Below are 23,909 nucleotides of genomic sequence, written 5' to 3' on the forward strand. Positions count from 1 at the left end.
CCTGGGTGACGTCAGAGGTCGATAAGAGCCGCGCTCACCCAGCACTAGTTCCTTTTCTACATTCTCGCATCGGCGAAGGTCGTATTACCGCGCTCGCCGGAAGCCTCGAAACCGGCTTGGTTGGAGCTACGTGGATTACGTCCTCCAGAGGCTGCGAGCTGCGGCTGGACTATCGATTTCTTCACGTTCTGGATTATCTTCAGTTGCATATTTTCTGTGAGTGTTTTCCGCTCCGGACTCTATTGATTGTATTGTTGTGAGTATATTTCGCTCTGATACGCTAATGTAGCACCGCGGCTATTTCCACCAATCATGCGGGCCCGCACTGGCTAATGTGTCACCGCGGCGGTTTCTTCCGAACCGGGTTATTGATTAGGCTGTGAGTGTTTCCCGCTCCGCGCCATTTTTGTTTGGTGTGCAGTGAGTGTTTCCTCGCTCTTTGCATTTATACAACGGGAGTGTTTTTGCTCACTCTTTGCATTTCTACAACGGGAGTGTGTGAGTGTATTTTCGCTCCGCGCCTCCTCCAGCTGTAACCGAGTGGCTTGTTTGCTTCGAGCCTCAATACTGTGGACTGGTCCTCGAGTGTTATTCGCTCGGGGAGCCTCGTACTTTTCTGACTCACTCCGGAGTTCGTGAGTAGGGCTCGCACTGTGTGTAGGCATGTCGGGACCGCTCGTGAACGCGTGTGCTCGCTGTTTAGCCCACCTGAGCCCAGAAGACGGACACACTTTATGCCCGTCGTGTTTAGGTGTTGGGCATTTAAGAAAGGCGCTCACCGAGGAAGCGTGTCTTAATTGTGTCTGCATCCCGTTGTCGGAAAGGTCCGCTAGACTGGCTTTGGTGGAAAATGAAATTTCTCACGGCGCGTTGGCGTCGAGCCCAAAAAAGACGACCAAGCGCCATAAGAAGCAGCATGTTGGGGCCACCTCATCAAAGAAGGCTTGTGATACCGACCACATGCTATCTGCTAAGGTTGACACTTTGGCCTCTGAGTTCGCTCAGATTAAATCATTACTCCTGAATTTACAGCCAGGGGGGGATATGTGTGCAAACACAGGTGTCATTGATAGCGTGCCTGAGCAGGAGCACTGCAGTGTAGTTGGCCACCTGGAAGAGGACGTTGTGTCCATAGCAGCAAGTGACTCGCTGTTTAGGACCGGAGATGTTACCTATGGTGGTGACCTTGACATCGGGCCTTCTCCATGCCCCTCGGTAGCGGACTCTGACACTTCCGAGTCCCTACCCCCAGACTTTAGTCCTGGTTTGTCTTTCATAAAGCAAACTGTCCAATTAGCCCTTTCACAACTGGGTATTGAGACATTACCAGCTGAGAATTCGGTTTCTAATGCCTTCTTTAAGACCGCTCAAAAACCACAATTCTGTGTGCCAGCATCACAACCCTATATCAATGAGCTTCAGCTTTGCTGGACGGATCCTAAGTCGTCCACCCACTTGTCCCAAGACTGTAGGGCACTCAGCTCTATGCATGATGCTGCTCAATATGGGTTAAACAAGATGCCGTCGGTGGACAGCATTGTCGCGAGCCTGATAGTGGACCCAGCAGATGCTGCCCGCGCAGAGGCACGATGCCCGCGCCCACAGTGCCGGGTGACTGATGATCTCCTTACCAAGGCCTATGATGTTGCGGCTCGGATTGGCCGCTTGGGTAATACGTTTTCCCACCTTGCCCTGGCCCTTTCACAGTCATTGAGGGTTGCAGGTGTCAATGAAAGTTTACAGAACCTGAGCGATGCTTCCCTCCAGACATTTGCATATATGTCCAGAGAACTTGGCAGACTCATGTCGACACTTACTGTGACCAGACGCCAAGTATGGTTGGCACAGTCTCCTCTGACTGAGTCGTGTAGGGGTGCGCTTCGCACTCTACCTGTTGTTCCGGGTCAAGTGTTTGGCCCAGCAGCCCAACAAACCCTTGAGAGAGCTGTGGAAGCCAACAGGTCCCGGCAACAGTTTGTTGACCTGCAACGAGCTTCCAGGCCCCCCCACAGACGTGCTCCTACCTATCACTCTGCTACCAGGGCTCCACCTGCGCCGAGAACTGCACGTCCAGTTTCTGCGGATGGACATTCCTCTCTACGGCCTGTTTTTCGGGAGCCGACAGGAAGACCTCCAAGAGCCGACCGATTTCACAGACTTCAACACACTCGCCCCTCCAAGCACTCTACCGCTAGTAGGGGCAGGAACGGTAGAGTTTGACTACCATTGCCAGGGCCTCAGCCATTTTACCGAACTCCATCTCAGACGCTGGGTCGCCCTTGTTCCAGACCCATGGGTCATTTCAACTCTGTTCAGAGGTTACACTATTCAGTTCAAGCGTCGTCCCCCAAAGTTCAATGGGGTGAAGACAACAGTTGGTTCCCAGTTCAAACCTGTTGAAAGGGTTTTATTCAATTTATTTTCTTGTTCCGAAGAAGGACGGCGGATTTCGCCCTATCCTCGACCTGAGATCACTAAATTGTTACCTCAAGCGTCTAAAATTTCACATGCTTCGCACGACGGACGTTCTCCAATCAATCACTCAAGGAGACTGGTTTACAAGTGTGGATTTAAAGGACGCCTATTTTCACGTGCCAGTGGTACCACACCACAGGCCTTTCCTTCGCTTTGCCTTCGAAGGAAAAGCATACCAATACAGAGTGCTGCCATTCGGCCTCTCTCTTGCTCCCCGGACATTTACAAGATGCATGGCTGCGGCGCTGGCCCCCCTGCAGAGCCGCGGCCTCAGAATTCTTCCTTACTTGGACGATTGGCTTGTGTGTTCACAGACTCGGGAACAAGCTCTCAGCCACACCACGCTGCTGTTGGACCATGTGAAGCAACTAGGTCTCAAGGTAAACCTTTCAAAAAGTCATTTGATTCCCAGCCAACATGTGATTTTCATCGGCATGAGCTTAAGCTCCTTAACTATGACCGCCTCTCCGTCGCCACAAAGGGTGGACGACGTTCTCCGAACGGTCACGCGTGTCAGACACAGTGCGAGTCTGTCATACGGGACCGTCCTCCAGTTGTTGGGGAAACTGACTGCACTATCAGTTGTGGTGCCATTGGGGCTTTTGTTTTTGCGCCCGTTACAGATTTGGATGAACGGTTTGGGATTGGATCCCACCCGACATCAACGCAGACTTGTGACTCTCTCAGGGCGTTGTCATCGACTTCTAAGGCCCTGGATGGACAGGCAGTTCATATGCAAAGGGGTCACGTTAGGTTCTCTTCCCTCACGCCGACAAGTGGTTGTAACGGATGCGTCGCTTTCAGGCTGGGGAGCAGTGTGGAACCACAGGACGATCAGGGGTGTTTGGTCCCCACTGGAGAGACTTTGTCACATAAATGTATTGGAGCTTCGTGCTGTTCGACTTGGTCTCAAGCATTTTCTCCCTGCGCTGAGTGGAAAGCATGTTCTGGTTCGGTCGGACAATACGTCCACTGTCTACCATATAAACCACCAAGGGGGGACCAGATCTCCTCTCTCACTGGTGGAGGCTCAAAAACTTCTCCTGTGGGCTTTTCCACACCTTCTGAGTCTCAGGGCAGTCCATCTTCCGGGGGTGCGGAACTGTGCAGCAGACTTACTCTCCAGGCAGAAACCACCGCCTGGGGAGTGGAGGTTGAACCCTGCTGTGGTTCAGGAGATATGGGGGAGGTTCGGTGTTGCAGAGGTGGACCTCTTCGCTTCAGAAGCAACCACTCATTGTCAACTGTGGTTTTCCCTTGCGGAACCGAACAGTCCACTAGGTCAGGATGCCCTAGCACACTCATGGCCAGACTCTCTCCTGTATGCGTTTCCGCCCCTTCCTCTCTTAATGGTGACTCTGCACAGAATCAGCCAGAGCAATCACAGGGTGTTGTTGGTCGCTCCGTTCTGGCCAGGAAGAATGTGGTTTCCGTTGATTCTCAAACATCTCAATGGGGATCCTTGGCCTCTGCCCCAGAGAATGGACCTGTTGTCCCAGTTGGAGGGGAGCATCTGGCACCCCCACCCGGAGCGTCTTCACCTGTACCTGTGGCCTCTGAAGGGCCGGACTCTCTGTTAGAGTCCTGTACAGAGGCGGTTGTACAAACTGTACTTGATGCTCGTGCTACGTCCACGAGGGCGCTTTACAGTAACAGGCGGAGACTGTTCAATAAATGGTGTAAGGATCACGATGTGGATCCTGTGCGCTGCTCTGTGCCAATATTACTTAGCTATTTACAAGAACTTCTTGATAAGGGACTTTCTGTATCAACCTTAAAAGTGTACGTGGCTGCGATAGCCACCCACCATGTTTTGGTGGATGGCCGATCAGTGGGCTCTCATTCCCTGGTGTGTCGGTTTTTGAAGGGTGCCCTTCGTCGACGGCCTCCAAGATTACCACGCGTCCCCACGTGGGACCTTCCGTTAGTCCTGGAGGGTTTGTGTTCAACCCCTTTTGAGCCTTTGGATGGGGCTGACCTTAAGTGGGTCACAATAAAAACTGCGTTCCTCCTCGCAATTACTTCAGCGAAGCGAGTGAGTGAATTACATGCTTTATCGATTTCTCCGAACTGTTTAAAGTGGAATCCTGACTGTTCTGGGGTTACATTATGGCCCAATCCGAGTTTTCTACCGAAGAGACTTTCAGCCTTTCACATTAACCAGCCAGTTACCCTGGCTGTGTTTAACGATGTGAGTGAACCTGACGGACATTTGCAAAGTTTGCTATGTCCTGTTCGTATGCTGAAGCACTATATTAGCGTGACTGCAAGCACTCGTAAAACAGATGCTCTTTTTGTATGTTTTGGTGACAAAAATAAAGGCTGCACAGTCTCGAAGCAACGCTTGTCACATTGGGTTGTCGAAGCTATTCTTCAGGCCTATGAATCCAAAGGTCTTCAGCCTCCTAAAGTCACGTGCCATTCCACAAGGAAGATGGCAACTTCCTGGGCGGCACTGAGAGGTGTTCCTCTGAATGACATCTGTTCCGCAGCAACGTGGGCATCGTCTTGTACGTTTGCCCGCTTCTACAGAGTGAATGTGGCAGCTCCTCACCCGGTAGCTTCAGTAGTGCTGTCGGCTTCCTCTCACCGTGACTGATCCTCGGTATGTGTGGTGTCTTCGTGACATTGTTGGTATAAAGTCATCCAGGTGCTAAGCACCGCCCTCTGGCGGTCAGAAGGAATGAAATAGAACGAGAGTTACTTCTGTAACTAAGGTTCTATGAATTCCGGATGACCGCCAGAGCTGCCTGTCACTCAGACTCCCTGCGAGTACATTCCGAAAAGGAACTAGTGCTGGGTGAGCGGGGCTCTTATCGACCTCTGACGTCACCCAGGTCACGTCCAATGGCGTGACTTTGTTGGTATTTTATTCTCGACCTTTGTGCTGCGCACACGTAGATATCCAGGTGCTAAGCACCGCCCTCTGGCGGTCATCCGGAATTCATAGAACCTTAGTTACAGAAGTAACTCTCGATTTGTATAAAGCTGTGAAAGGATACAAAACCATCTGTAAAAGTCTGGATGGTCATCAATCAACAGTCAGAGAAGTTGTCTACAAATGGAAAGAGCTTGGCACTGTTGCTTCTCTCCCAAGCAGTGGCCGCCCACCAAAGATGATGCCAAGAGTTCAGCGTAGAATCCTTAGAGAGGGAAAAAAGAACCCTAGAGTGTCTGCTAAAGACTTACATATATCCGTTGTCCACATATCAACTATATGTAAAACTATGGCCAAGAATGGTGTTCATGGGAGGACTGCGCAGAGGAAGCCACTGCTGTCTAAAAAAATGTTGTTGCTCGTTTAATGTTCGCAAAAAGGCACTTGGCCACTCCAAACAGAAGTTTTGGCAAAATATTTTGTGGACTCATGAAAGCAAAGTTGAATTGTTTTGGAGTAACACAATGTCATGTGTGAAGGAAAAATGGAACAGCTCCATGGTGGAGGGAGCAGCATGATTTGGGGCTGTTTTGCTGCCTCAGGGCCTGAAGAACTTGCAATCATTAATGGAAGAATGAATTCAAAAGTTTATCGGGATGTTTTGGAGGAAAACCTGAGGCAGTCTGTCGGACAGATGAAGCTTAAAAAGAGGATGGATGCTGCAACAAGACAATGATCCAAAACAGAAGTAAATAAACTTCAGAATGGTTTCAGAAGAACAAAATACACGTTCTGGAGTGGCCAAGTCAAAGTCCAGACTTGAACCCCATTGAGATGCTGTGGCACGACCTAAAAACAGCGATTCATGACAGAGATCCCAGGAATCTGACTGATTTACAGCAGTTTTGTAGATAGGAATGGGCCAAGATTAGTCCTGATTGATGTGCCAGACTGATCTGCAGCTACAGGAAGCGTCTGGTTGAAGTTATTACTGCCAAAAGGGGGGTGGGGGTGGGGGGGCACAAAATATTAAATGTGATGGTTCACTTTATTTTTTTCCCCCTTCTGTCATTATTTGCATATGATCCTCATTGAAATGTGAAAACCTATAAATGTTTGGGTGGTTTTAGTTAAAGCAGCATTACTATTTTGTCATCTGTGTGATTTTGACAAATATCAGATCACATTTGATGGTGATTTTTTTTTTCAGAAATGTGAGAAATTCCGAAAGGTTCAGCTACTTTTTCATACCACTGTATATATTTTTGGGGTTATGGGTAAAAAGTCTACTGTATACGGGAGGTCTCCGGTATATTAAAATGCAGTGTTTAATCTTTTAATGCAATGGTTGGCAAACTTGTGTTGATGGATGAATGCTTGTAGTAAATATGAGTCATATCCTTTTGAGTGTGTTGTCTTTTTGTGAATTCTTTTTAATGTCTATTTGTACAGAATTTTTTATTCCGATGAAACTGGAGAGGAGACCTCAAGTATGAACGTGCATCAGCCAATAACATTTGCACACAAGAAGTTGCAGATGGACGGCATTACTGTATTTTGGGATGAGTTCTCTGATTTGTCTCGAGCTGGTTTCAACTCTTCACCGCCTCCAATGGTTGGTCTTCTCAGATGTTGGAGAAACCTTGTTTATGTGTCTGCTGCCAGTCCCCCCCAAAATTGATCACTTTCTTTCATCTTTGATAGGAGACAGAGCCAAAACTCTCTCCCAGCTGGAATCCAAAAATTATTTGCGAGCCTCATCCACAGTTCACAGAGACTGTGTCTTCGACAGCACCATTCCAACCTGTACAGGTTGGAAGTCTCTGTGGTAAAATTGAGTTGTCCCTCACCCTGAAAACCAACTTAGCCATGCCAGGAGCAAAAGTAATTCAATTCATATGCCCTGTATTAAATATTATTTGCTGGTAGACCTTGGTATTGATATTTATAGATATGTTTCTTTCCCTCATAGCTGGATGTGGCTGGGCACATCGACACACTGCTCATTTTGCTCTCCCCACGCCAAGTTCACTTACTTCTAGACTTGTTTGGAGCTTTTTCCTGTGAACGTGAGTACCCGTTAATTCATGAATATGACCTGTGACATCGCTAAATTTTTTAACTTTTAGCTGGGGCTGTGACAATATATCGAAAAGGTGATATATCGCGATGCTTTGTAGCCCAAAAGGTTATCGATATGCTCCCACCAAGAATCGATATATCATTTTGAAAAGGTGTCACTGTTTAAAAAAAAACAAACAAAAGGAACCAGTAGGTTGCTACCAAATTCTTGCATTAGAATACGTTAGCCCACTGGCGCTATACTGTACATCCAATTCATTTCGACTAGATTGGACATTTAGCGCCGTCAATGGCACCGAAACCAGAAACTTTTGTGCGCATTTAAAAGTCACTTCCTGTTCGTTTTAGGGCATTTACAGGTTACTTTCTGTTATTTTTGAGCACCCCCTATTCGGTAACTCAAAATCAACTGGAAGTGACCTGTGAATGCCCCAAAATCACCAGGAAGTGACCCGTAAATGCCCCAAAATCAACAGGAAGTGACGGGAAATCAACAGGAAAAGCCTTAAAATAAATTAATATTCTTCCATTAACTGCCATTGACAGCGCAAGATAACCTATTCATTTTGACTGGATTGGACATCTCGCACTATCAATGGCACTGAAACCAGAGGATTCACAGCCAGTCTTTGTGGTCATTTACAGGTCACCTCTTGTACACTTTAGGGCACGTGCAGGTTACCTCCTGTTGTTTTTTAGTCACTTATTTTGGGGACATTCTTGAGTCACCTCCTTTTCAGTAATCCAAAATCAAAAGGAAGTGTCCTGTAAATGTCCCAAAATCAACAGGAAGTGGCAGAAAATCAAAAGGAAATGACCCGAAATGCCCCAAAATGATTTTATTTTTTGGCATTAACTGCCATTGACGGCACTAGACATCCAATTCATTTTGACTGGATTGGATGACTAGCGCTTTCAGTGGCACTGAAACAAGAGGATTCATAGCCAGTCTTTTGTGGGCCATGGACTTCATAATGTATTAACGGGATACGGGGCGCGGGGCCGATAAATAGAGGGCCTGCATTATTGGCGAGGCCGTCAAAGCTGACCAAGTGGAATCACAGACAAAAGAACTTTTTTCGTTGAAAATTCTTGTGAATAAATGCTTAAATCCCTGAATTCTGTATGGATATGGACGTAAAACAGTCTCGATTCTTGGTTAAAGGCAAAAAAAACGTGCAATTAGCATTCATTTTACGTAAATATGTCGAAGTACAATGCTAGTCTGTTAGTAAATGTAGCTAGCAGCCGCCTTATGGAAACAGAGCTTTTCCGGTAAAAATTCTTGTGAATAAATGCTTAAATCCCCGATTTCTTTATAGATATGGACGTAAAACAGTCTCGATTCTTGGTTAAACGCAACAACAAAAAAACGTGCCTTTGGCATTTATTTGACGTCAATATGTCGAAGTTCAATGCTAGTCTGTTAGTGAATGTAGCTAGCGGCCGCCTTATGTAAACAGAGCTTTTCCAGTAAAAATGATTGTGTACAAATGCTTAAATCCCGAAATCCTTTATCGATATGGATGTAAAACAGTCTCGATTATTGGTTAAAAGCAAGAAAAATGTGCAGTTAGCATTTATTTTACGTTCATATTGCGAACTATGATGTCAATGCAGTAGCGGCTAATTTGTCCCATTGATTTTTTTTTCACGTTTCAAAATGTATGCATGGTACGAAAAATGTAATAATAATTACCTTGAATCCTCGAACAAGTCACTTCTGAGACAATCCTTCCTGTTTGTATGAGGTTCAGCTTTCGCAGTTTTTTAACAGAAATCCGGCTTTAGATCGCTGCGTGCGTGTGTTTGTGAATAGCTCCTCTTGATGTAGGCGGCCCCCTATTTGAATGCGAGGCGCAGGACATGACCGATTTGACCCGTCAATATCATTATGAAGTCTGTGTGGGCATTTACCGATCACTTCCTTTTCCTTTTGGAGCATTTATAAGTTACTTCCTGTTGATTTTGAGTCACCTCCTGTTCAGTAACCCAAAATCAACAGGAAGTGACTTGTAAACGCCCCAAAAGGAAAAGGAAGTGATGGAAAATTAACAGGAAATGACATGAAATGCCCCAAAATGAACTAATATTCTGGCATTAACTGCCATTGACAGCGCTAGATAGCCAATTCATTTTGACTGGATTGGACGCCTCGCACTGTCACTCCAAAATGTTTTACGAAATTTTTACGAAATCTCCGGGTCACACTTTTACGAAAGAAATTTCGTTTCAGGTTCGCAGTGAGTCAGCAACAGGCACACTTTTGCAAAATAGACAATGTTTATTGATTAGAAATTGCAAAGGAAAGAAGTTTATTGATACAAAGGCAAGCAAAAGAAAGAATAACCACAGCTCTAGGTCTAGATTGTCACTGATAATGTCTAAACCCCCCACGATGCAGTTAAAACACACACAAGTACAAGAAACAATAGCGCTAGATGTATAGTTGTCAAAGCTAACACCCCCACGCCAAAGTTAAAGCACAACGAGTTCCTTGGTTTCTCAGACCTGGAGTGCGGGCTCTACACTCATTGTCAACAGGTATGAGCTTGATATCACTGAAACCAGAGGATTCACAGCCAGTCTTTTGTGGTCATTTACAGGTTACTTCCTTTCTATTTTGAGTCACGTTCTATTCATTTGGAGACATTGAGTCACTTACTTTTCGGTAATCCAAAATTAACAGGAAGTGACCTGTCAATGCCCAAAAACAAACAGGAAGTGACCCTTAAATTCCCCAAAACATAAAGGAAGTGACGGAAAATCAACAGGAAATGATGTGAAATGCTACAAAATTAACTCGTTACCTGATATTAGTTGCCGCTGACGGCACTAGAAATCCCAAAAAGTTTTGACTGGATTGGATGTCTAGTGCTGTCAATGGTTCTGAAACCGGAGCATGTCGTGTGGGCATTTACAGGTCACTTACTGTTCATTTTAGGGCCTCCCGGTTCAAACGGATTGGGCATCTACTAGTGATAAACTTAGAGCAGTAGGATGAAAATATCTTGTTTTTCTGTTTGTTAGTGGTTTTGCAGAGTATTCTAAAATGATTTCCTGCTAATTGTTGTATCACCAAATCGTGAGATCATCGTTATCGTGAGCCTTGCGTCGCAAGTCATATCATATCGTGATGTACGCAGAGGTTCCCACCCCTTCATTTAGCGTTTCTCTACTTTTTCATTAAGGTGCACACGAATGGGCCAAGGACAGAAAAAGTCGACCTATGCAGCAAGAGGATGAGTACCGACTCCACATGGAACTAAATCGCTGTCTGAAGAAGGACACTGCAACGGCAGGCGCAGAGGCCGAGCTCTTTGAGAGCCAGAACACCCGAACGGTCTCAAGTCGAGGTTTGACTGAAACTATCCTCTCCTGTAGAACCTCATATCCTGGCAGGCCAGATTGATTGTTCTATATATTTGCTATGAATACACAGTAATCCCTCGTTTTCCGCAATTAAAGGGGACCTTCGTGAATTTGGCCCTTCATCAGATGCAAATTTATATAAAAATGATGTCTATCGGTTGTGCTGCTATCGTTTTTGAGTTATTTACAATTCCTGTATAGGTGAATTTGAAGGTCAACCAGCACCCCATTTTGATTAAAAATGGCTAAAAATGGTGCCAATCGTTTATGCATTGTTTGTGCTGTAAAATTTTTTGTTTATGCTGCTATCGTTTTATAGATATTGAGATATTAATTTCGACTGATGATGTCAAACGCAGCTCCTTCGTCGCGGCTGATGGAGCATACCGACTCTCTCAATAACAGGGGTGTCTTAACAACTAGCGCAAACGTAGCACAAACAAATGGCACCCCTTCGGGTCCATTTTGGTAAATAGGGGGCTGTGAGTCACGTCATCACTTGAAATTATTGTCATTAGTATCAGATCAAAGCTACAAACCTGGCAATCATCGTTAACTTTAACAAACGCCAGCTGCACTGGTGAGCAAGAAAAGCAGCAGGAGGGAGGGTGAGAGACTGTAGAACATGAAGCAGAAAAACGAGAGTTACTTCTGTAACTAAGGTTCTATGAATTCCGGATGACCGCCAGAGGGCGGTGCTTAGCACCTGGATATCTACGTGTGCGCAGCACAAAGGTTGAGAATAAAATACCAACAAAGTCACGCCATTGGACGTGACCTGGGTGACGTCAGAGGTCGATAAGAGCCCCGCTCACCCAGCACTAGTTCCTTTTCGAAATGTACTCGCAGGGAGTCTGAGTGACAGGCAGCTCTGGCGGTCATCCGGAATTCATAGAACCTTAGTTACAGAAGTAACTCTCGTTCTATTTCATTCCTTCTGACCGCCAGAGGGCGGTGCTTAACACCTGGATGACTTTATACCAACATTGTCACGAAAACACCACGCATACCGAGGATCAGTCTCGGTGAGAGGAAGCCGACAGCACTACTGAAGCCACCGGGTGAGGAGGTGCCACATTCACTCTGTAGAAGCGGGCAAACGTACAAGACGATGCCCACGTTGCTGCGGAACAGATGTCATTCAGTGTAACACCTCTCAGTGCCGCCCAGGAAGTTGCCATCTTCCTTGTGGAATGGCACGTGACTTTAAGAGGCTGAAGACCTTTGGATTCATAGGCCTGAAGAATAGCTTCGACAACCCAATGTGACAAGCGTTGCTTCGAGACTGTGCAGCCTTTATTTTTGTCACCAAAACATACAAAAAGAGCATCCGTTTTACGAGTGCTTGCAGTCACGCTAATATAGTGCTTCAGGATACGAACAGGACATAGCAAACTTTCCAAATGTCCATCAGGTCCACTCACATCGTTAAACACAGCCAGGGTAACTGGCTGGTTAATGTGAAAGGCTGAAAGTCTCTTCGGTAGAAAACTCCCATAATGTAACCCCAGAACTGTCAGGATTCCACCTTATACAGTTCGGAGAAATCGATACAGCATGTAATTCACTCACTTGCTTTGCTGAAGTAATTGCGAGGAGGAACACAGTTTTCACTGTGACCCACTTAAGGTCAGCCCCATTCAAAGGCTCAGAAGGGGTTGAACACAAACCCTCCAGGACTAATGGAAGGTCCCACGTGGGGACGCGTGGTAATCTTGGAGGCTGTTGACGAAGGGCACCCTTCAAAAACCGACACACCAGGGAATGAGAGCCCACTGATCGGTCATCCACCAAAACATGGTGGGTGGATATCGCAGCCACGTACACTTTTAAGGTTGATAAAGAAAGTCCCTTATCAAGACGTTCTTGTAAATAGCTGAGTAATATTGGCACAGAGCAGCGCACAGGATCCACATTGTGATCCTTACACCATTTATTGAACAGTCTCCACCTGTTACTGTAAAGTGCCCTCGTGGATGTCGCACGAGCATCAAGTACAGTTTGTACAACCGCCTCTGTACAGGACTCCAACAGAGTCCGGCCCTTCAGAGGCCACAGGTACAGGTGAAGACGCTCCGGGTGGGGGTGCCAGATGCTCCCCTCCAACTGGGAAAACAGGTCCAATCTCTGGGGTACAGGCCAAGGATCTCCATTGAGATGTTTGAGAATCAACGGAAACCACATTCTTCCTGGCCAGAACAGAGCGACCAACAACACCCTGTGATTGCTCTGGCTGATCCTGTGCAGAGTCACCATTAAGAGAGGAAGAGGCGGAAATGCATAGAGGAGACAGTCTGGCCATGAGTGTGCTAGGGCATCCTGACCTAGTGGACTGTTCGGTTCCGCAAGGGAAAACCACAATTGACAATGAGTGGTTGCTTCTGAAGCGAAGAGGTCCACCTCTGCAACACCGAACCTCCCCCATATCTCCTGAACCACAGCAGGGTTCAACCTCCACTCCCCAGGCGGTGGTTTCTGCCTGGAGAGTAAGTCTGCTGCACAGTTCTGCACCCCCGGAAGATGGACTGCTCTGAGACTCAGAAGGTGTGGAAAAGCCCACAGGAGAAGCTTTTGAGCCTCCGCCAGTGAGAGAGGAGATCTGGTCCCCTCTTGGTGGTTTATATGGTAGACAGTGGACGTATTGTCCGACCGAACAGAACATGCTTTCCACTCAGTGCAGGGAGAAAATGCTTGAGACCGAGTCGAACAGCACGAAGCTCCAATACATTTATGTGACAGTCTCTCCAGTGGGGACCAAACACCCCTGATCGTCCTGTGGTTCCACACTGCACCCCAGCCTGAAAGTGACGCATCCGTTACAACCACTTCTCGGCGCGAGGGAAGAGAACCTAACGTGACCCCTTTGCATATGAACTGCCTGTCCATCCAGGGCCTTAGAAGTCGATGACAACGCCCTGAGAGAGTCACAAGTCTGCGTTGATGTCGTTTGGGATCCAATCCCAAACCATTCATCCAAATCTGTATGACAGACTCGCACTGTGTCTGACACGCGTGACCGTTCGGAGAACGTCGTCCACCCTTTGTGGCGACGGAGAGGCGGTCATAGTTAACCCTTTAAGGTCTGGGCCTATTTTGTCTGATTTTGCATGCCTTTGAAGTTGCCTTTATATTTCAAAGAAAGAATTGTTTACGATGGCCTGGTTTGGTCCCTTTTTTTGTGACACCTTGAACTTCATGTCCAAATTGTTGTTTCCTTCACTGATCAATTATAAATCATCATTTTGGGCCCAAAAAGACCAAAAATTCCAAAATCGTTTTGTCAAAATTTTTAATATTGATGTCCAATTGACAACCAAACATGCGTAACGAACCGTTTTGAAACTTTGTAATATTTATTCAACATGTTAGGATGAACATTCAACCAAAAAAATTTAGAATAAATAGTCTTATATTTGACAATTCAACATAAACAACAGGTATAGCCATAGGCGTTTTTTGCCTTTATACATGCTCCAGTCAAAACAGGTTATATACAGCAGACCTAACAGTGAAGAACAGTGAAAAAATATATACCATCTAACACAAAAAGTGTTTAGAGGCCATCTCTTTATGAGTTTAGGTATTGCGGCCAATCGCCTGATGAAAACTATGTACACACAATCAAGCTTCTTGAACACACATTTATATACACAAATTGAGAAGCTTGATGTGGGAAAAAAAAATATATATAACATTGGGGGGAAAAAAGCATTTTCAAAAATATTTACAATAAACAAGTTAAATTTTTTTCAGTCATGCCACTCCGAAAAGCAGTTTCGTCCTGGAATTAGACACGGCTACATCACACAGCTCACACTTCCATGGGGTGTCGGTCCTCTTTCCACCCTTCCATTTTCATTTCACTTTGCTTTCATTGTCACTATAAATGTACATGAAAATAAGTCAGTATTTATGAAAATAATAAAGTATAAAATAAAAATATATACAGCAATAAATAATAATGGAAATCTATATGTATGACAATAGAAAGAATACCATAGCTGAATATGTGCTACATCCCTAATCTTCATATATAAAGAAGAACACCACAAATTATAAATTCCTGCCTGGGATACCCACAGTGCACGTACAACTTTGATCTGATATGCACATTTTATTATTATATACACAAACACACACTTATATTGCATCAAAATTAACTTTGTCTTGCAATATCAAAAGAAACTTTCAAAAGAAACGTTTTCAGCATGAAAAAAAAGAGTGAGTTGGTTTACCTCTGCTCGTCGATGGCGTCACCCACGTGTTCAAATCCGTCACTATCTTCACTCGAGGACTCTTCCGAAGAAGACGATGATGACGAATTTGGACCATCCTCTTCCTCAAGTTGATCAGAAGCACAATTGCTTGCGCTAAATTTAGTTTTCCGTTCATTGTCAAAGTCACACAAAGTCGCTGCTCGATCCAGCAGTATCCAACTGGCCGTCGCTCGCCACCTCGCTGCTTCAGCACACTCCTCCCTCTCGTTCGGTTGAACCTCGCACCGCAGTTATATTTATAAAAAAAAAAAAAAAAACGCATTTTGTGCTTCCACTGTGACTTCGAAAGGGTTCGTTTGATTTGTGTTTTTTTCATGGAGCTTCCGTTTTGAAAAAGGACTAGAAATGATGGAAATATAGACATAAACAAATGATCCATGCAGCGTTTTAATGTTTTTTTGAGAGGACAATAAAACTATAAAACTTAAATGACAATATCTCACGTTCTAGTTGGTCGATTGACTTCAAATAATAACGAGAGTAAACCGCAACTTCCGCACTTTAAAACGAGACGAACCAACGGCATGTGGGTGACGTAATTAAAACGTGAGGGCGCTTCAAAGACGACGTGCGCTGAGGACGCGCCGGCGCGTCCTTCGACTCTCAAGGGTTAAGGAGTTTAAGCTCATGCCGATGAAAATCACATGTTGGTGGGAATCAAATGACTTTTCGAAAGGTTTACCTCGAGACCTAGTTGCTTTACATGGTCCAACAGCAGCGTGGTGTGGCTGAGAGCTTGTTCCCGAGTCTGTGAACACACAAGCCAATCGTCCAAGTAAGGAAGAATTCTGAGGTCACGGCTCTGCAGGGGGGCCAGCGCTGCAGCCATGCATCTTGTAAATGTCCGGGGAGCAAGAGAGAGGCCGAATGGCAGCACTCTGTATTGGTATGCTTTTCCTTCGAAGGCAAAGCGAAGGAAAGGCCTGTGGTGTGGTACCACTGGTACGTGAAAATAGGCGTCCTTTAAATCCACACTTGTAAACCAGTCTCCTTGAGTGATTGATTGTAGAACGTCCGTCGTGCAAAGCATGTGAAATTTTAGACACTTGAGGTAACAATTTAGTGATCTCAGGTCGAGGATAGGGCGAAATCCGCCGTCCTTCTTCTGAACAAGAAAATAAATTGAATAAAACCCTTTCAACAGGTTTGAACTGGGAACGAACTCTATAGCTTCCTTCTGTAAGAGTTCTACGATCTCTTTTCTGAGGGCCATACGTTTCCCTGGATCTGACACAACTGTTGTCTTCACCCCATTGAACTTTGGGGAACGACGCTTGAACTGAATAGTGTAACCTCTGAACAGAGTTGAAATGACCCATGGGTCTGAAACAAGGGCGACCCAGCGTCTGAGATGGTGTTTGGTAAAACGGCTGAGGCCCTGGCAATGGTAGTCAAACTCTACCGTTCCTGCCCCTACTAGCGGTAGAGGACTTGGAGGGGCGAGTGTGTTGAAGTCTGTGAAATCGGTCGGCTCTTGGGGGTCTTCCTGCTGGCTCCCGAAAAACAGGCCGTTGAGAGGAATGTCCATCCGCAGAAACTGGACGTGCAGTTCTCGGCGCAGGTGGAGCCCTGGTTGCAGAGTGATAGGTAGGAGCACGTCTGTGGGGGGGCCTGGAAGCTCGTTGCAGGTCAACAAACTGTTGCCGGGACCTGTTGGCTTCCACAGCTCTCTCAAGGGTTTGTTGGGCTGCTGGGCCAAACACTTGACCCGGAACAACAGGTAGAGTGCGAAGTGCACCCCTACACGACTCAGTCAGAGGAGACTGTTCCAACCATACTTGGCGTCTGGTCACAGTAAGTGTCGACATGAGTCTGCCAAGTTCTCTGGACATATATGCAAACTTCTGGAGGGAAGCATCACTCAGGTTCTGTAAACTTTCATTGACACCTGCAACCCTCAATGACTGTGAAAGGGCCAGGGCAAGGTGGGAAAATGTATTACCCAAGCGGCCAATCCGAGCCGCAAGATCACAGGCCTTGGTAAGGAGATCATCAGTCACCCGGCATTGTGGGCGCGGGCATCGTGCCTCTGCGCGGGCAGCATCTGCTGGGTCCACTATCAGGCTCGCGACAATGCTGTCGACCGACGGCATTTTGTTTAACCCATATTGAGCCGCATCATGCATAGAGCTGAGTGCCCTACAGTCTTGGGACAAGTGGGTGGACGACTTAGGATCTGTCCAGCAAAGCTGAAGCTCTTTGATATAGGGTTGCGATGCTGGCACACAGAATTGTGGTTTTTGAGCGGTCTTAAAGAAGGCACTAGAAACCAAATTCTCAGCTGGTAGTGTCTCAATACTAGAGGTGTGCAAAATTTCCGATTCTTAGATTATTCGCGATTCGTCCGTGGAAGATTCGAGAACGATTCACAAACATCCAAATTCCAATTATTGAAATATGCCAAGTAAAGCGGAAGTACAACACACTCAGCGCGCCGCGGGGTCTTCGGGGCGCATTGAGGAAGAACGCAGCAAGAGTACCTAAACATCATGCTTCTCATTACCCGGCCCCTTGGGTAATGCCAATGCTCAACTCACGGCTCTAACTCAACTCATGCCACGAGATTAAAAAAACACAACAACATACCTGACTGCTGCCGAAAAGCTGCTACAAAGTAGGTCATCCACATAATGTAATGGTAGATATCATTTATATAGGACTAGATGCACCTTTGATTCGGTAGCGTGAGCAGCACATCTACAAAACGGCCGCCATCTTAAAGCAGTACACTTCCCTGCAAGGCTGTTGTAGCGAACCTTCCAAGCAAACCTAATGAACTTTTTATCTAAAATACTCCTAAATCGGTAAAATATTGACTTGAATCTATCTTTAAAATAGTTTTAAAACTTTCACATGTCGAAAGTAGACAAAAGGGAAATTATGGAATAACGGGAGCAATTTTAATAACTTTAACAGTTGATTCACAACATTAAATTAATTGAATGTAGTTTAAAGCTGCTGTTACAGAATGGGGACTGGAGTTTTTTATTTACTGTTATTTTTGTATATTTGTTTACTGCTATATGTTAACTTGATACTGAAATAGTAGTTTGGTTTAGCCTGAGAGGATTTTTGAACAATTTTGGAACTAATGTACAAAACATTTAATTTAAAAAAAAAAAAAAAAAAGGAGGGGGGGTGCATCAATAATCGTTTTATAATCGAATCGGAGCCTCTGAATCGTAATCGAATCGTTAGGTGCCCAATACCCAGTTGTGAAAGGGCTAATTGGACAGTTTGCTTTATGAAAGACAAACCAGGACTAGATTCTGGGGGTAGGGACTCGGAAGTGTCAGAGTCCGCTACCGAGGGGCATGGAGAAGGCCCGATGTCAAGGTCTCCAGTATAGGTTATATCTCCGGTCCTAAACAGCGAGTCACTTGCTGCTATGGACACAACGTCCTCTTCCAGGTGGCCAACTACACTGCAGTGCTCCTGCTCAGGCACGCTATCAATGACACCTGTGTTTTCACACATATCCCCCCCGGCTGTAAATTCAGGAATAATGATTTAATCTGAGCGAACTCAGAGGCCAAAGTGTCAACCTTAGCAGATAGCATGTGGTCGGTATCACAAGCCTTCTTTGATGAGGTGGCCTCAACATGCTGCTTCTTATGGAGCTTGGTCGTCTTTTTTGGGCTCGACGCCAACGCACCGTGAGAAATTTCATTTTCCACCACAGCCAGTCTAGCGGACCTTTCTGACAACGGGATGCAGACACAGTTAAGACACACTTCCTCGGTGAGCACCTTTCTTAAATGCCCAACGCCTAAACACGACGGGCATAAAGTGTGTCCGTCTTCTGGGCTCAGGTGGGCTAAACAGCGAGCACACGCGTTCACGAGCGGTCCCGACATGCCTACACACAGTGCGAGCCCTACTCACAAACTCCGGAACGAGTCAGCAAAGCACGAGGCTCCCAGAGCGAATAACACTCGAGGACCAGTCCACAGTAATGAGGCTCGAAGCAAACAAGCCACTCGGTTGTAACCGCTGGAGGAGGCGCGGAGTGAAAATACACTCACACACTCCCGTTGTATAAATGCAAAGAGCGAGTAAAACACTCCCGTTGTATAAATGCAAAAAGCGAGTAAAACACTCACGGCACAACAAACAAAAACGGCGCGGAGCGGGAAACACAGCCTAATCAATAACCCGGTTCGGAAGAAACCGCCGCGGCGACACATTAGCCAGTGCGGGCCCGCAGGATTGGTGGAAATAGCCGCGGTGCTACATTAGCGTATCACAGCTAAATATACTCACAACAATACAATCAATAGTGTCCGGAGCGGAAAACACTCACAGAAAATATGTAACTGAAGATAATCCAGAACTTGAAGAAATCGATAGTCCAGCCGCAGCTCGCAGCCTCTAGAGGACGTAATCCACGTAGCTCCAACCAAGCTGGTTTCGAGGCTTCAGGCGAGCGCGGTATAAACACGGTAATACGACCTTCGCCGATGCGAGAATGTAGAAAAAGGAACTAGGGCTGGGTGAGCGGGGCTCTTATCGACCTCTGACGTCACCCAGGTCTCGTCCAATGGCGTGACTTTGTTGGTATTTTATTCTCGACCTTTGTGCTGCGCACACGTAGATATCCAGGTGCTAAGCACCGCCCTCTGGCAGTCAGAAGGAATGAAATAGAACAAAAATTTATTTTTCATAGTAAAAACCCGATATTTTTCACCTGATTCCAATTGTCGGAAAAAATGGCGTGATCAGCCCGGTTTCCGATCACGTGATCGAATCGGCACAACCCTAGTACTGAGTACAATACCATCCCATGACCAATTATGTGATAAAGTCCAGAACATTTCCCTGGAGTAGCCACTTTCAATCAGCTTTCATTTATTGGAATTTTTAAAAGGTTTTCAGTTCTGTGAATGGCTTGAAAAGCCCAATCCTGAAAAGTAATGTTTTACATGATGGGTTTTGGTGAAACATTTGTGAAATTTGGTCCGAAATACCTCCGACGGAGTGGGAACTGAATCCCCTTGATATTGTGTTCTTTTTTTCTATTCCTCCAATCTGTCATTTTATCTAACCTAAGTTTGACATTTAACAATTTTAACATTTGAGGTTGAAGTTCCATTATGTAGTTCTTTGATGAATAATAATAATAATAATAATAATATATATATATATTTGTACATTTTTTTAAAAATAAAAGACCATTCTTTTTGCCTTTCTCTTAATAAACTCATGGATGGACGGAGTAGATGATGTCTTCTTCTCCATGGCTGACATGGACATGTCCCACAGCTTGTCCTCCCTCCCTCCTTTGGGCGAACCGCCAACTGTTGATTTGGACCTTTCACTCAATAGCAACTACTCTGCTTCTCCGGGAGAATCGCCTTCAGGAAACACGAATGTAGGTCTCATGAAAATTTGTCTAAGCAAATTGACGCATTAGGTCAATTTATCCTTATAAACTCGGACCTAATATACTAGTAATTCTAATCAATGTATTTTCTGTGGCGGTAGGCTTTATGGGACGAGTACATGGACGTACCAAGACAAAGAGAAAAACAGCCTCCTGGAAAGTCACGAGACACACAATTCCCTCAAACGTTATTACGACAAACTTGTAAGTGTGTGGCTCCTCCAACATTAGTTCTAGTCTGCAGCTGATTGGCTGTTATTGACGAAGTTGGACGTCCAATCCATTTTAACATCGCGGCCAGCCATCCGAGTTTAAATGGATTGGTGTGACAAAATATTGAAATGGTGATATATCGTAAAAAAATTTTGACAGGTTGAAATTTTGAGAGGTTGTCGATATGCCAGGTAGGCCAGGTATCGATAGATCATTTTAAAAAGGTGTCAGTGTTTAAAAACAAACAAGTCGCGACCAAAATCTTACACTAGATTAGTGTCTTTTTACTCAAAGGCGGCCATTGATGGCGCTAGACGCCCGATCCATTTAGACCGGGAGGGGTGGTTCGTTTATTCGAAACCAGAGCATTCGTAGTTAGTCATTCCGATTTTCGAGGCATTTAGAGTTCACTTTTTGTTCATTCTAGGGCATTTGACCAGAAATGCCTCAGAATCGTCAGGAAGTGACACAGAAATTCTCCAAATTCAATTGGAATTGACTGAAAATCAACAGCAAATGACCTGGAATGCCCGAAATTAAACTCATTGGTTGCCTTTTACCGCAATAGATGTCGGCACTCACTCAATTCTCAAACTCAATTCACATCACAGTAGAAGGATGAAAAGAGCTTTTTTTGGTTTGTCTGTTTATCACTTGTATTGTAATATATTGTGTATTTCCTGACTCTTGTATCAATAATCGATATATCGCTATATTCTGAGATGGTTATTGTGAGCCTTGAATCGTATCGTAATGTGAGCAACCCAGAGGTCCCCTATCCTAATGTATACTAGTGTCATGTTGGCACATTGAAAGTACTAAAATTGTGACATCTTGATGATTTCAGCACATTCATCCAAAACGCACGGCGATGAATCGAGGCCAGAACTTGTCTTGAGTCTGACGCTGACCGGTCTTGCAGTCTCAGTCCTCCACATTGACCCGCTGCCACCATTAGATGATTCTCCCAGTCCTTTGGGCCCCATGGCTGCACACTTCTTCAATATATTAGGCCCTGCTGGACAACTCAACCCTGCTGCCTTCCTTCAGTATCGATCCGTCTTAAATCAGGCCTGTCCTCAAGATCACCTCAGGTGTGCACATTTATTTGTACTTTTCCCCCCTACTGTTTCTTGTCATTGTACGGAGCCCCGTGGGTGCCAGAGTTGAAAAAATATTTTATTCTGTACCCAGTTTTGTAATCTGTACACACAATTTACTAAACTGAACCCACAGTTTACTAAACCCACAGATTACTAAACTGTGGGTACTATTTAGTCATATAGTGCCACAGTTTAGTAATGTGTACGTACCTACAGTTTAGTAAACCAACAGATTACTAAACTGTACCCACAGTTTAGTAAACTGTACTCACAGATTACTAAACTGTGGCTCCATATTACTAAATTGTACTCAAAGTTAGTAATATGTGGGTTACTACCCACATATTACTACACTGTACCCCAGTTTAGTAATCTGTGGGTTTAATAAACTGGGTACAGTGTAGTAAACCGTGTGTACAGATTACAAAACTGGGTACAGAATACTAAACTTTACCCACAGATTAAAAAACTGTGAGTACAGATTAGCTTTGAAAAATATTTTTTTTCTACGCTGGCACCAAGGGGGCTCTGTACAATAATGGACTGTTTAGTAATCTGAACCCACAGTTTAGTAAACCCACAGATTACTAAATTGTACCCACAGTTGAGTAATTGTAGCCACAGATGATTAAACTGTAGTTTTCTAAACTTTATTTACAGTTTAGTAATCTGTCAAATCAGATTACAAAACTGTACCCACTTTACCCAGAGGTTCCCACCTCTAATTCTGAGGCTGACATGTTGCTACATCCTCAGGTTTGTGGGCCAAAGTCTTAAATTAAACTATTAACTACATATATATATTTTAACCATAACAGTTTAGTAATCCAGAGCCAAAAATTAGTAAATTGTGCAGTTTTCAGAACTGTACCTGCAGATTACTAAACTGTACCAACACATGTCCTCTGAACTCTACCCAAAATTTAGTAAACTGTAGGTACAGATTACTAAACTGTCTGTTAATCTGTAAATACAGATTACTAAACTGTACCCGCGTTAGCCAGAGGTTCCCACCTGTAATTCTGAGGCTGACATGTTGCTACATCCGCAGGTTTGTGGGCCAGGGTCTCAAGTTAAACTACGAGCACTGTCAGGGATCCGGCCTACGGATTTTTAGCACCGATGTCTCCCTTCACCAAATGGAGTTGCTGGAGTGTCTGTTTCCCTCGGAGACCGTCGTCGGTAGCTCTCAAAGAGGCATTCAGTACACTGAGGTCAGCGACGCAATGCTGAGTTCAGCAGATGCTCTGCATGCATTTTTGAAGGGATTGACAGCATGACACTCACACATTCCTGTCACGACTCAGCTCCTGACGTTTGGCACCGCAGCAAGTGGCAACGCACCTCTTAGCACCTGCTTTCACCTGCTTTACAAACAGGCTGAGCGTAGAGGGCCCCAGGTAAATGCATCATTTGAAGAAAAAAAAAAAAGAAACCCTCATTTATGGCATACATTTACAGCTCGAGTGGTACCTTACTTAGCCTGAGCTTAATGTCTGCAGGGTGGCCAGGTGCGGCTCAGCGCCATTCCCAGGAAAGCCGACATGCACGTAGAGCTGGGTCCCGTACGAGCCGAGCTCGACATCAGTATCGTGGACCGTCTCAATTCGGTACTGCAGCCTCAAAAGCTGGCCGCCGCGGAGATGATGGCCTCACATATGTACACGTCTTACAATAAGCACGTCAGCTTGGTAAGAAGCTTTTCTGATTCAAATTTAAAGTAGATTTTCTAAAGTTCAGCTCAAACTCTATTAATACTACTAATTTAAGAAGTCATGACATTATGGCTGTGTTCAGACTGCTGGCCTCTTCAAATCTGATTTTCAGTGCTGACTGTTTACACTATTTTTAGCAAGTGTCCAACAGTGTTGTTTTTGGCAGGCCTTTTAATTTCCGTTTTAGTCTTTTAGAAAAAAATGCTTATTGCCCTTAGTCATATTTCAGTCATTTCAAAATGTCTTCATCTTTGTCTAGTTGTAGTTGACTGTTGCTCAATCGTCTATAAATTTCAAAAGTTTCAGTCCATGAATACATAAATAAAATGTTTCCAACAATTTCCACTGAACACTGACAGACGAGCACATAATTGTAGAGTCAACAAGGACATCACCATCTTCGTGATGATC

General features: G+C 45.1%; 1 protein-coding gene across 2 annotated transcripts in view; it reads left to right on the forward strand.

Annotated features, from left to right (window-relative positions):
• The window catches only part of atg2b (autophagy related 2B), a 74,419-nt gene that overhangs the window by 3,331 nt on the left and 47,179 nt on the right, over positions 1 to 23,909 (forward strand). For both annotated transcript variants that reach the window (XM_057858933.1, XM_057858931.1), the window contains exons 6-15: positions 6,806 to 6,968; positions 7,058 to 7,237; positions 7,326 to 7,422; positions 10,627 to 10,791; positions 20,304 to 20,455; positions 20,569 to 20,671; positions 21,528 to 21,774; positions 22,835 to 22,997; positions 23,091 to 23,183; positions 23,286 to 23,474. In XM_057858933.1, the coding sequence (XP_057714916.1) occupies positions 6,806 to 6,968; positions 7,058 to 7,237; positions 7,326 to 7,422; positions 10,627 to 10,791; positions 20,304 to 20,455; positions 20,569 to 20,671; positions 21,528 to 21,774; positions 22,835 to 22,997; positions 23,091 to 23,183; positions 23,286 to 23,474 (1,552 nt within the window). The remainder of the gene's footprint in view (positions 1 to 6,805; positions 6,969 to 7,057; positions 7,238 to 7,325; positions 7,423 to 10,626; positions 10,792 to 20,303; positions 20,456 to 20,568; positions 20,672 to 21,527; positions 21,775 to 22,834; positions 22,998 to 23,090; positions 23,184 to 23,285; positions 23,475 to 23,909) is intronic.

This window comes from Corythoichthys intestinalis, chromosome 15, assembly GCF_030265065.1.
Source record: "Corythoichthys intestinalis isolate RoL2023-P3 chromosome 15, ASM3026506v1, whole genome shotgun sequence".
Lineage (NCBI taxonomy): Eukaryota > Metazoa > Chordata > Actinopteri > Syngnathiformes > Syngnathidae > Corythoichthys > Corythoichthys intestinalis.